Source organism: Equus przewalskii, chromosome 17 (genome assembly GCF_037783145.1).
Source record: "Equus przewalskii isolate Varuska chromosome 17, EquPr2, whole genome shotgun sequence".
NCBI lineage: Eukaryota > Metazoa > Chordata > Mammalia > Perissodactyla > Equidae > Equus > Equus przewalskii.
Window position 1 is genome coordinate 74,354,388 of NC_091847.1, and position 14,074 is coordinate 74,368,461.

A 14,074-nucleotide genomic window follows, 5' to 3' on the forward strand; every position below is an offset into this window, starting at 1 on the left:
CCCCCACCGCCCTCTCGGGAACTCGGGTCGGGTTTCGCGCACACCCGCCCTCCCTTACGCACGCTGCGCGCGGACGTCGGCCTCTGACGCCGTCGTCGCCCCCGCGCCGAGTCCCGCGCGGGCCCCTGCCGCCTGCCGTTGGGCGCGAGGCCCAAGTCCCTCCCTCGGGACCTCCCCCACTCCCCGCAACCGCTCCGGCGGCGGCGACCCATGTGGGGGTTCAGGCTGCTGCGGTCGCCGCCGCTGCTGCTCCTGCTGCCGCAGCTCGGAATCGGAATCGCCGCGTCCGGCTCTCAGGCCGCAGCCATGAACCCGGGCGGCAGCAGCGGTGCGCGATGCGCGCCCCCGGCCGAGGGGCGCCGGCCGTCCTGCCTGCAGCTGCCCGCGGTGCCGGGAGCCGACCCGCAGCGCAGCAACGAGCTGCTCCTGCTGGCGGCGGCGGCGGAGGGACCGGAGCGGCGGGACCTCCCTGCCGACCGGGCGAAGGAGGAGCCGCAGCCGCCGCCCCAGCACCACGTTCTCTATTTCCCCGGGGATGTGCAGGTAACTTGGGGCCTGCCTGGGCACCTGTTCCCTCCTCTCGGGCATATGCGCATTCCCTAGATCCCGCCCTCGTGGTTGTGCCCAGGTCCTTGCCTCGCCCGGACACACCCACACATGGACTCCGGGGGGTGGCTCTGCTGTTACTCCACGGACCCCTCAACCGCACCTTCCACACCCCGGCCCCTCCTCATGGAGCCCCAGAGGGAGGGTGTCCTTGGAGGTTAGGACCTCGAAAGAGCCAGCTGTCAGTCCAGGCTTCGAGGGAGTGGAATTTGAGACATGGAAGGAACGAGACGCATAATGTATATTCATTCTATAAGTTGGTTTCTCAGAGGAGTGTCTGTGCACGCGCAGGAGATAGGGAGATGGCTTTTAAATTAACTTAGCACGTAGTGTTCCCGAAAACGCTGGTAGTAATTGAAAAGCAAACAAGTAAACAAAAGACTATTGCAAGGGTATGACACTCCATAACCCTAAGAAAGGGAGGGTGGGTGGAAGAAAAGGGACAGTAATTACTAAGCATGCCAGTATTTTGATGTTCGCCTAAATTCTGCGCTTTTGTTTTTGTGTGTGATTTTATCTTTATTATTAATTTTATAGCTGCAGGCAAATATCCGTGGATACTTGTCCTGGAAAGCTGGGTCTTAATCTAGATCTTAATCAAGAACTGTGTTGTCTAATACGGTAGCCATTAGCTATATGTGGCTATTTAAATTAACTTAAACAGAATTAAAAATCCAGGTCCCCAGTCGCGCTACCTGCATTTCAAGTGCTCGGTAACACACAAGGTTTGTGTGTGCTGTCATGGACAGCGTGAATACAGAGCGTTCCCACCGAACCTTTGCATCATTACAGGAAGTTCTGTTGGATAGTGCTGGTGTAGACAGGGACAGCTAGAATCTGCCTAGATGTATTTCTTATACCATGAAACATTATTAGTTTATTGTTTTAAAATTGATGCTTCAAAACGATATACTTAGTAACTTTGTGCCAAATGATGGTTAAGATATATGTAGTGTTTTCTCTTACCCTCAAAATAATTGACTGAGCTAGTTGACTGCCGATAAAAACTATGGAAAATCTAATATTTATATTTAAGAGAAGAAACTTAATTTACTCAGTTGATGCCCTTTTGCTCAGTTTGGGAAAAGAGCCTGACATTGCTGACAGCGACTTGCAGAGATTTGTGGACCAGCTACTGTGTGTACATCTGTAATAACGGCGATGATGACAGTAATAACAACTAACCTTTGCTGAGCACCTGCCTACTGCATGTATTTAAAGTGTGCCAGCCGGAAGGTGGAACAGTTCTGCAGATGAGGTGTAAGGGGCTAAATGCAGTTAGAGTAATATCTCCTTTCATTTTGACATCATCCATTTCTTTATGTAGGCTGAGATTCCATTAGCCTTTTGGACAGTGATATACTGTTGATTTATGCACAGTATGATGTGCTCTAAAAACCCAGGTCTTTTTGAGCAGAAATGGAGGATAATGCATCAAAAGGCTTTGAGGCCAGATTTCTTAGGTTTGAACCCTGATTTTACGTTTTTTAGGTCTAACATCTCTAACCAATTGCAGCTACCTCAACTATAAAATAGGAATAATAATGTATAGGATATCAATGAGGATTAAATGTGTGAATACCCAGTGAGTTACAGTCTCTTCTCATCTTTCTGGTGACCTTTTTAATGATTAGACTTACCCTCTGTCTGCCTTCACTCCCTTAGTGATCTCTGTCGGTCTTGTGGCTTTCATACTACTTGTACTCTGACAGCTTTCATCATTTGTCTATCTAGCCTAGACATATTCTGGAACTTTAAACTTACCACTTGCACACACCATGTTTCCTTTTGGATATTAAATAAATATCTGAAACCTAAAATCTCTGCATCTTTGCCCCTAAATCTATTATTCCCACAGTTTTCCTCATCTCAGCTAAGAGAAGCTCTTCCTTTTTACTTGCTCAAGTTAGAAATCTTGAAGTTAATCCTTTAGGCCTCTTTCACACTTCATATCTTAATCCATCAACAAATAAAGTGGCCTGACTTTCTAAATGTATCTAGAAGTGATCAGAATAATCATTTTACCATGTAAGTCACATCCTACCACACCTCTGCTCAGAACTCCCCCACAGCTTCCCATGTCACTGGGTAAAAGCAGGAAACCTCTTGATGGCCGGCAAGGCCCTTCACTGTCTTTTTCTTTTTGCACCCTGTTACTTTCCTGACTGTCTCCTTTTTCTGTTTTGCTCTGCTCCAGCTGCACTAGCCTTCATATTGCTTGTGGTAGGCACACTTCACCTCAAAGCTTCACATGCACTGCCTGGAGCAATCTTCCTGCAGGTGTCTGTAGGATTCCTGACCTCTCCAGTTTCAAGTCTCTGCTCAAAAGTTGTCTTCACAGTGAAGGCATCCTATTTAATAATCATACATATGCACAGGATGCATGTCAACTTTTCTGCTTTACTTTATCCATTTCGTTTACTGTATTAGGCATTCATTTTGGTTTTTGTCTGTTTTCCACCACTGCAACGTAAGCTTCATGTCTGTTTTCTTCACTGGTATATCTGTGATGCTGAGTGACTGGCACGTAGTTGTTTTTCAGTAGATAACTTGTTGAATAAATGAATATATGTAAGTTGCTTTGAACAGTGCCTCAAGTGCTTGGTAAGTCTTGGCTATTATTATATGAAATACTTTTAGGCTCAGATTTCCTGATCCATATTTTTGCACTTGATTCTTTTGAGCCTATTGTTTATCCTTATGACATTTACCCTGTTAGATACAGTTCATCTTTTTAGTGCATTGATCCTTTTAGAACCCTTATTTTGGTTTGTATCATATGTAGATTAAATAAGTTTTCTTTCTATATCTTTATTCTTAATTTGGATAAATATGGAACAGAATAAGGCCAAACAGAACTTTGGTAGGGTACCATTAGAAGTTTCACCTTACCTTAACACAGATTCATTATTTGGTATTAATTGGATCTGGTTGTTCATGTAATTTTAAATCCTAATTACCTTTTTTTTTTTTTTTGCTCAGTAAAATTCACTCTGAGCTAACATCAGTTGCCAATCTTCCTCCACGCCCCCCGCCCAGAGCCCCAGTACATAGTTGTATATTCTAGTTGTAAGTCCTTCTAGCTCTTGTATAGGAGCCGCCACCACAGCATGGCTACTGACAGATGAGTGGAGTGGTTCTGTGCATGGGAACAGAACCCAGGCTGCTAAAGGTGAGTGCGCCGAACTTTAACCGCTAGGCCATCAGGGCTAGCTCTGCCATTGCTTTCTTGATGTTCCTTTCGCAGTCATCTTTTGTTGTATGTCCTTTATTCTATACTTGCCCTGTCATCATTTGAATCTCAGGAAAGCTGAGGCTATAGTAATTCATACTTCGTTAGGTACCTCTTGATGTTTTTCTTATCAGTAATGATTTTGGAGGGGGATCAGGATTTTTATAAGTAGGTGCGTTTCAGTTTTCTTGAGTTATCTTGCTTTTTAAAGCCTCAAGATATAGAATTATACTCACCTCTCTCTTTTTCTTAAGTGTGAGCTTACAATTTGATGATAAATTTTGACAAATATTACAATTATGTAACCACCACAATCACGTTATACAACGTCTCCATCACCCTTGTGCCCCACTTTGGTCAGTCTCTTTTCTCAGCCCAGGGCCACCACTGATCTCCTTTCTTTCAGTATAGTTTTGCCTTTTCTAGATTTTCATTAGGAATCATATAGTATGTAGTCTTGTGTCTGGCTTCTTTCATGCAGCATGATGCTTTTAAAATTCATTCTTACTGTTTCTTGTATCAGTAGTTTATTCCTTTTTACTGCCAAGTAGTTTTCTGTGTATGTGATATACAGTTTGTCTACCAATTCAGTAGTTCATGAATATTTGGGTCATTTCCACTTTTAGCATTTAAAAAATTTTGCTTTCCTAAATGCTAGGATATATAGATGCCCCTGTCCTGAGTGTATGTCCTGGTGAGTAGGAAAAGACTCACTTCTCTGTGTCTCTCCTTTACTGCCCCACTGCTGCCACACTCACAACACTTCTGACACTAGATGTTGGGGGGGTTCTCCTCACACCAAGCAATTCTCTGCAACACCAGCTGGGTCTCCTGTAATTCAATTTAATTCTGACACTGGTTACCTGGAGTCACTGTCAGATCCCACAAGTTAAGGGCTCAGTCCCATAGGACTGTCCTTCCCCCACTTCAGATGCCAGTCACAAGTCCCAGGTTGTCACCTGTACAGCTGTAAGTTAGAGTTCCTACAACTCCCTCCTCAGGGTCGGTTAATCTGTTAGGACGGCTCACAGAATTTAGGGAAGCTCTTTACTGTTTACCCATTTATTATGAAAGGATAGGATAAAGGATACAACTGAACATCCAGATGGAAGAGATCCATAGGGCAAGATATGTGGGAAGGAGCGTCAAGTTTCCGTGCCCTCTCCGAGTGCACCACTCTCCCAGCACCTCTACGTGTTCACCAACCTGGAAGCTGCCCAAACTTGTGCTTTGGAGTTTTTATGGAGGCTTCATTGCAGAGGCATGATCACCCCTTAACTCAGTTTCTAGCCCCTCCCTGAAGAATGGGGAGTGGGGCTGAAAGTTCCAAACTTGTAATCGTCTCTTGGGCTTTCTGGTGACTAGCCCCCATCCAGGAGCCCACCAAGAGTCACCTCATTAGAACAAAGACAGTCCTATCACCTAGGCAAATTCCAAGGCTTTTAGGAGCTCTGTGCCAGGAACTGGAGGCAGAGGCCTGTACATGTGTGTGTGTGCATATGTACGTACGTATATATATATATTCTATTATTTTGCACCTGGCCGTGTTCCCTGGGGCTTCCTGTGTTGTTAGGCAGCCTGCTTAGGCTGGTTCCCGTTACGGTCCTTCTAGCTTACTTATGTGGGATATCTACTTTATGCTGAGCAAATATGCTGCCTTGCCCCATTTTTAATGGAAGTTCAGCTTGTACCCAGTATCGCTTTCCTCATTCTGCTGTAAGACTAGTCCACCTAGCTTAAATCTTTATCATGAATGTCTCCAAAGTGTTGGAGACGCATGTCAAGCTTTCCTAACAATCCTTTGTACCTTTACTGCAGTAACAGTATGGGATGGGCCCATAAGTTTTTGCAGTTCAGCAAGCATCTGCCTATGGAGTAAGCACCCCTTAATCTCTCCAAGAGCTCCTCTTGCCATCTGCCTCCCTGGGGATGAGGGGAAGTGTGCCCCAACCCCTGCCTCCTCAAGGAGAATAAGTGCATTGCATTCCAACTGGGATGAAAACTCTCAAAAGAAAACCCTATCTTCCCGGAGTCTTTGTCCTTTTATGTATTCTGGCCATGGCTAATAGCTTGGGTTGCAGAACTGGTTTTGACTGCCTGTCAGCAAGTCCTATGGGGATGTCTGGTGTCTCTTTTTAGAATATGGGAGTGCTTATCCATTGTTCTCAGATCTGGACTTTGACACAAGAGTAGCAACCCCGCTTTTACTCTTCACTATACGCAGTTCTTAGTATGAGCATTTTCCCCTTCTGATCATGTAACCTGAGGCTAACCAAAGAAAATGCCAAGTTTTTAGATTTAGCACCTCCTATGTGGTAGAGACTAAACTGAAAATCATAAAATCTTGAGTTCATTTTGGCTCATTAAATAGCTGTATCATATAAATAACTGTATAGCTTCTAGGACCTCAGTTTCCTTAGCTATAAAAGAGATTTAGACAAGCCCTTTCACATCCAAGCTCCTCTGATAACTTTATCTCTCACAAGTCTGGATGTGCAGAAGGCAGTAGCAGAATCCATAAAAAGTTAAATGATAGCCTTCTGAGAATAAAAATATTTTTTAACATATATGACAAACTATTAATATTAATGAGATACACACTGTTAAGAAGGACTTGAGCATCCTTTTGGGAAAATATCTAAGGAAATGAATAGAGAATTGACAAAAGAAAAAAATGAAAATTGCCAATAAACATACAAAACTATTCAACATGACTAGAATCAAAACAAATGCAAATTAAATCAAAAGTAAGACATCATTTTATCATAGTAGCAAAGATTTTTAAAAAGTTAGTGCTAGTAGCCAGTGTGGGTAGGATGTGGGAAAATAAGCACTCTTGCATACTTCCAGTGGTAGTGTAAATTGGTATTAATCTTTCTGATGGGAAGTATAAAAATTATGATGCAAATCTGCATTTATTTTGTTGACACAAATAATCCATAGTCAAACAATAAATCAAAATTGGGGTGACTTTATTATGAGCCAAATCTGAGGACTAGCCTGGGGCCTTCCTTCTCCAAGGAAGGAAGGGCATTGAAGAAGTGAGGTGTACAGAGTGGTTATATACCATCTTGGAACAAAGAGTACACATCACATATGATAGGAACGTCCCTTTTACAGTTGTCATGAGATGCTGAGTTAGCACAACTGATCAGTGGTCAGCAGTTGAGTGATCACAAGGTGAGCACAGCAGGTCAGTAATTAATCCTTAGTTAGGGAGAGATGCTTACCCTTAAAGAAATGCCAATATGGGGGAAGTTACATCTCTATCTGTAAATGCATCATTCTTATCTTTGGGATACACACTAAATATTTAAAGCAGAAGTACAGTGTATGTTCAACAGGCCACGTCACGCCCTTCTGGAGAAACAAGGTCAGGCGGAATTAGTTTTAAACCAAATGGCTTCCTCATATACTCCAGTATATCCTGTTGCTTTTCATTTATTTATCAATTTATATGGAATCATGCCTATACTATATTTGTAAGTGAAAATGGTATGTGTAAGCTCATTGAGGGAGAAGTAAATATGCCCTCTTATGTACACACTTGTATATATGTATGTATACTAAGAAAACTAGAATGCTAGACAATAACATTTTAATAGTGATTATTTCAAATTGGTGCTTTTATGGATGATTTTTCTCTCTTCCTTATACCTTTGTATATAGACTAAATTTTTATAGTGAGTATTACTTTTATTAGTTTTAATTTTTTAAATAGAAAAAATGTGCATATTGCTAAAAATTCCATTTATTTAAGGTTACTCATTGAAAAATAAGTCTCCTTTTCATCCCATTCTCTCTAATCTCCCATTTTTCTTCTGCAAGGCTACCACTGTTTATATATCCTTCCAGAGACATTATATGCGGATGCAAACTTTTTTCTTTCAACATGAATGATAGCATAGTCTACAGGAGTTTTTGGCTCTTACTTTATAAGCCATGTGAGTACTCATAGAGCTGCCTCATTCTTTTCAAGCAGAAATAAATATCCTTATACATATTTATTCATGCATATATGCAAGTATATCACTGAGATAAATTCCTAGAAGTGACATTACTAGTTCAAAAGAGGTACATTTAAAACTGTTCAATGTATATTGTAGATGACTGTTAGAAATAAGGGAAAATCACAACTCTACTTCTCTTTCTCTCACCCCTTCTATCCAATCCATCAGCAAATACTGTTGACTCTACTGTCAAACTTTCTTCAGAATCTGCCCCCTTCTTACCACCTTTGCTTCTACTGCCACTCTGTGTCAGGCCACTTTCTCTCATCAAGATTATACTTCAGTGGCCTCCTATTGGTTTCCCTGTGTCCAATCTTGCTCCTTCCCACATAGGAACCAGAGCAATCCTTTCAAAATGTAGATTATATTAGCCCTCTGCTCCACACCTGTCAGAGCAGAAGCCACCATCGGTGCTCACCGTGTCTTATGAGGCATGATCAGCACCTTGCCTCCTCCCCACCAAAATCCCTCTGACCTCCTTGGCGATCACTTTTGCCCCTTGTTCACTGCACTGGAGCTTGCTGGCCTCCTTGCTGGTTTTAGTTCCACCAAGCATGCTTCCACTTCAGGGCCTTTTGCCATTGCAGTTCCTTATGCCTGAAATATCATCACTCCGTCCCTCAGGTCCCTCTCAACTCTCGCCTTATTGGAGGCCACCCTGTGTTTTAAATAATCATCTTCCACCCTCTACAGAATCTGGCGCTCCTTTTCCCCTGCTTTATTTATTCTACTCCGTTGCCCTTAATACCATCTAATGTTTTGTGTTGTCCAGCCGCTGGCCATTTGTAATGTTGTTGGTCTAATCAAGGAACTAAACCTTCAACTGTATTTAACTTTAAATTTAAATCTGAAAACTGATACTCAGTTCAGGCCCTGGAAAACTTTTATTTGAACAACTTAGGTATGTGAATCTTCTTTTTCAACCGTACGTTTTATGAAAACTCAACTCAGATCAAGTATTTCCAATGAAAATTTACATCCAAATTGAGATGTGCTGTATGTGTAAAATATGCACTGGATTCCAAGACTTAGAAAGAAAAAGAAATGTAATAATCTCTCAGTAGTTTTTAATATTGGTTACATGCTTAAATGATGGTATTTTGCATATACTGGGCTCAATAAAATATATTAAAAATAATTTCACCTGTTAACTTTTTACTTTTATGTAGCTACTACAAAGTTTTGTGTGTGGCTCCTGTTATATTTCTGTTGGGTAGTGTTGCTCTGTTGACTTACGGAGTTACTCATTGTATATCTCTGTAGGAGAGTGTGAGCTCCATGAGGGCAGAGGTTTAGTCTCTTATGATCCATGCCCAGTCACTAGATACCCAATACTTTTTATTAGAATAAATGAGTAAATTTGAATGAATTTCTCTTTTTTTAAAAGAGCCATTATGAATAAAAATTAAAAGGAAAACAAAATTTACATGCATGTCTTAGAACCTAAACAAAAAGCTATTAATATATATAGAATGCTTATGAATAAATAAGATTCAAATAAAAAAGGGCAAAAGATACGAACATCCAAGTTTTCAGTAAATTCAGTTTAGAATTAGTTATTCTGTGCTTATGAAGTTTAACAAAGATGAAAGGAAAATGATACCTACTTCTCTGGAACACTGTATTGTAGTCTAATAACCTTAAATCACGAAGCTCCTTCCACCCAGTTTTCCATATTTAAGGATGTAATCACAGATGTATAAGATTTTTCTGTAACATTCACTGCAGCTTTGTTTGCAATACCTAAATTGAAATTAAACATAGCATTCAGGTTAGAGTAATCCAAAGAGGGAGGGGTTCAGGATAGCAGCTTTAATAGAAAAATACTTTAAAATTATGTTTCGGTCAGAAAGTCTGTCTAGAGCCAACCCTGACGGCCTGGTGGGTAAAGCTCGCACTCTCACTGCTGCGGCGGCCTGGGTTCAGTCCTGGTCTAGGAACCACACCACCCGTCTGTCAGCAGCCATGCTGTGGTGGCGGCTCACATAGAAGAACTAGAAGGACTTACAACTAGGATATACAGCCATGCACCGGGGCTTTGGGAAGGGAAAAAAGTGGAAGATTGGCAACAGATGTTAGCTCAGGGCGAGTCTTCCCTGCAAGAAAAAAGTCTGTCTAATAAACCAAATTTGTATTTTCAGATAATGTGTTAGGAACTGTTATGTAGACTAAGTAAAATTTATTAAAAATCTCTGTAATCCTTCTAATGTGTTTCATTTTTAAAATTCCTGCTATGCTATTTAGCTATATCTTATAACCTCTGCTTTGATGGATTTGAGGCTTAAACTGAAGAAGTGATTTGTTCAAAATCTTATAACCGGAAAATAATGACAGATTTATAGTTTTCATTTCTAGTACATTATCCAGAGGTCATTATAACATCTGAGCTTCCTCCAAAATAAAAATGGGAAACTATTTTGTGGAAATAATTTTAGATAAATGTATATTTAATACTTGTTTCATCTTTCTTACCTTTCAGAATTACCATGAAATTATGACTCGTCATCCTGAGAATTATCAGTGGGAAAACTGGAGTCTAGAAAATGTTGCCACCATCTTAGCCCACCGATTCCCCAGTAGCTATATTTGGGTGATAAAGTGTTCTCGGATGCATTTGCACAAATTCAGCTGCTATGACAATTTTGTGAAAAGCAATATGTTTGGTGCTCCAGAACACAATACTGACTTTGGAGCTTTTAAGCACCTTTATGCATTATTAGTTAATGCTTTTAACTTGAGTCAGAACAGTTTGTTGTCAAAGAAGAATGTGAAAGATTTGAATAAGGACTCCAAAGGATCTAATTGTAGATCCAGTTCTTCTCATACTACTAATGGTTGCCAGGGAGAAAAAGAGAGGACCTGTGAAAAATTTGATGAGTCTGCCGTGAGTTTTTATCCACCATCACTAAATGGTGCATCTTTTACTTTGATTGGATTCAGTAAAGGTTGTGTTGTTTTGAATCAGTTGCTTTTTGAATTGAAAGAAGCCAAGAAAGACAAGAACATAGATGCTTTTATCAAAAGCATAAGAACAATGTACTGGCTGGATGGTGGTCATTCTGGAGGAAGCAATACTTGGGTTACTTATCCAGAAGTCTTGAAAGAATTTGCGCAAACAGGGATTATTGTTCACACCCATGTAACACCTTACCAAGTACGTGATCCAATGAGATCTTGGATTGGAAAGGAGCACAAGAAATTTGTTCAGATACTTGGAGATTTTGGTATGCAGGTAACTAGCAAAATTCATTTTGCAAAGGAAGCTCCTTCCATAGAGAATCACTTCAGGGTTCATGAAGTATTTTGAAACTACAAGAATATTAATGTACTTGTTCAGTGGAAGAACATAAGCACTTTGAATGCTATAAATTCAGATAATGAGACGTAATTCATAGATGCATTGTCAGTGGTTTTTTTGGGGGGGAACACACATTCCTAAAATATGAGTGTAATGTGCAGTAGTATTTCTTGCTTGTGAATGTGAACAGTTTTTATTTGGAATGAGTTAGAATTAGTTCATTTGAAATCTAAAAGGTGGTTTGTGATAATCCTATGAGGAGATTTAAGACCTTTAAGAATGAAAGTTAGAATACAATCCTTACAAAAGGTAATTAAAATTGTTATTGTTGGAAATAGTTTATTTTCTTGAGTAATGTTTGAAACTAATTTTGGTGACACTATAACAGTAATTAGCTAATTTTGGCACTCTAAACTTTTGAGTGGAAACACTCCATGTCTCTTCAAACAAAGTCACACTGATGTTTTCCATTGTTTTGGAATAACTGTACCCTGCTTTTTCTGTTTTGTAAATTCATGGAGTCATTCTTTAATATGCCACCAAGTGTTTTTTCTTGAGAGTCAAAATATATTTGTTTCCAAATATCCAAGAACGTGTAGTAGCATAAAGTTGAGTTTTAAAAACATTACGCTTAAGCACTGTGGCTTACTTTTTAATTGACAACTTTTGGATAAGACATTTTGGAGTTTCTTGAATCTTGTCCAAAAACCAGTTCTTTTGGAAAATTGTTTTAAATTGAACATAATTATGTATATTGGATGAAAATATACATGTATGCTGGATAAAAATATACTGCAGATTTAAAATCTTTTCATCATTTCAGTCTTTTGAAAGAGATCAACTTAGGTGAAATAAATAGATAATACTCTATTTGTTAGTGCTCTATTGAAAGGGAGACAGATTCTATAGATCTAAGTCAGTGTTTCTCCAGAAGCATGATTTTGTCTGCCAAAAGAAAGCAGCTCTCTTTGGCCAAAATGCAAAATTATATTGCTATAAGAAAAGTTACAAGGGAAAGTTTGAAGACACAAATGATTTAATTTTGGCTTCAAAACTGAATTTGCTTAACACTGCTACATAATTTGGATGAGGTCTCCTTCTGCCCGTTTTTCTTGACCTAGATTAAATACATTTTGAGAAACCAAGATCTATTGAATGTCAGCCTACATTGAATCATGGCTGTGTGATTACAGTAATAGATGAGCGGTCATTTTTTATTGTTTATTAATAACTAGCTTTTCCAGGTCGTGAAATAATGAGGGAGGGAAGTAACATGCTGCTTTCAGACTGAAAAAAATTGACACTGAAGCTTAATATCTTAATAACCCAGAGGACCTAAATTTATAAAACAATATAGAATTAAAATGTTAATTTCTTGGATTCTTCCCAGAATTATATCTTAATGACTCTATAAATACATTCCAAATATTCAGAGACCTAGGAGAAAAGATTAATTACCAAATGCTTAAAAATAACCTCCCTTAATTCTGTAAACTACTACACTCTCTCAATGGTATTTCTTTTTTTTTTTTTTAGGACAAAGTAGTTTTATATTGCTTGTTTCTTTAAATACCTGCTGTTTCTTTTGAGACCAAAAATTCCTAACGAGAGAAGTAGTCAGCTTGATCTAGCATTTTATTTATTCCCTTGTCTTAAAGCACTATGATTGATTGGATGGCTTCTTTCAATATGTTTAATAATCCTTGCTAAAACTCATGTGTATCTAATGTAAAATTGCTAAGTTACTGAATGCTCTAATGAGGGGGGGAAGGAAAGGTATTCATTTTTACAGGATCGACTAAAATGGAAAATGTAGGACTTTTAGCAGAAGGATTCATTAAAACATCTGAGCTACTTAAAAATCTGGGTTCTTTAGCTATCCAGTCGTGTGAATGCTTTATCATAATTATTATATGTTGAATGGATATTAAGAATAACTCACTGGACACCTGGGAGTGCCATTGCATCAAAATGAGACAGTTCTAAAAAGTAGAAATATTTTCTTAGAATGAAAATATATTCAAGTTGACCCATATTCAGATATTGTTTAATATTTCAAATTTGTTCTCCATTTTTGTTTAAACTATTGTAAATGTTAATGTATCCTTTTGGATTGTGCCTTTGTGTTTGTGTCCTGAAAGAGCCAACTGAGAAAAGTAGTCATACAAATAATGTGAAAGTTGTTACCACCACAGCATGAATGTACAATTGTATTAAATTTAATCCACGGAAGCCTGTTTGGATGTACTTTATGTTATTAGATTTGTTAAAACTTCAGATCATCATTTGGAAGGAAGCTATTTCTCTCCACTTTGCCAGTTTGGGTTTGTATATGTTTTCATTAACCTCCATGTTTTTTCAAATGAGCAACTTTGTACCTTTCCTGTAAAAATACATCTCTCCTTTAAATTGCTCCACAAAAATTTGCATTATTTCCATTTCTTCTGTTGGACTTCCTAGAGAACAAACTATCTCAAAAGTAAGTTCATCCTTTTCTGTGCTAAGCATCTCAGATATCTGTATTCCTTTAGCTGTCCTTAAGAGACTTGGTTAGAATATAGTGTGATCTATTTTTCATTTCATTCATGTATCTAAGCACCCACCATTTCTAAGTACCCACCAAGGGCAAGGAAGTGCTAGGCACTGAGGATACAGTACAGACAAAACAGTTCCAGCATATGAGAATGGAAATGTATAACAGATTAAAGTTTACGAGGTAAAATATGAAACAAAAGGTAGTATTCTTAAAAGAACTGTTCTGTTATACTTCATTTAAGGGCCTTAAGAGAAACCTGCTGTAGAGGACAATATACATCTTGATAGACCTCACCTGTCAGTTCAGGTTGCTCTTTACAAAGGCAGAGAAGCTTAGCACCTCTTAGCAGTAGACACAGGCAGAGTCACTTAGGATGATCATTTTGATAACCC

At 39.3% G+C, this 14,074-nt stretch overlaps 1 protein-coding gene across 1 annotated transcript; it reads left to right on the forward strand.

Annotated features, from left to right (window-relative positions):
* The first annotated feature begins 38 nt into the window (after positions 1–38).
* C17H2orf69 (chromosome 17 C2orf69 homolog) lies at positions 39–13,569 on the forward strand. The gene is made up of 2 exons (XM_008535036.2): positions 39–543; positions 10,328–13,569. The coding sequence occupies exons 1-2, from the start codon at positions 211–213 to the stop codon at positions 11,153–11,155; spliced, it is 1,161 nt and encodes a 386-aa protein (XP_008533258.2). The 5' UTR covers positions 39–210; the 3' UTR covers positions 11,156–13,569.
* The last annotated feature ends 505 nt before the right edge of the window (positions 13,570–14,074 follow it).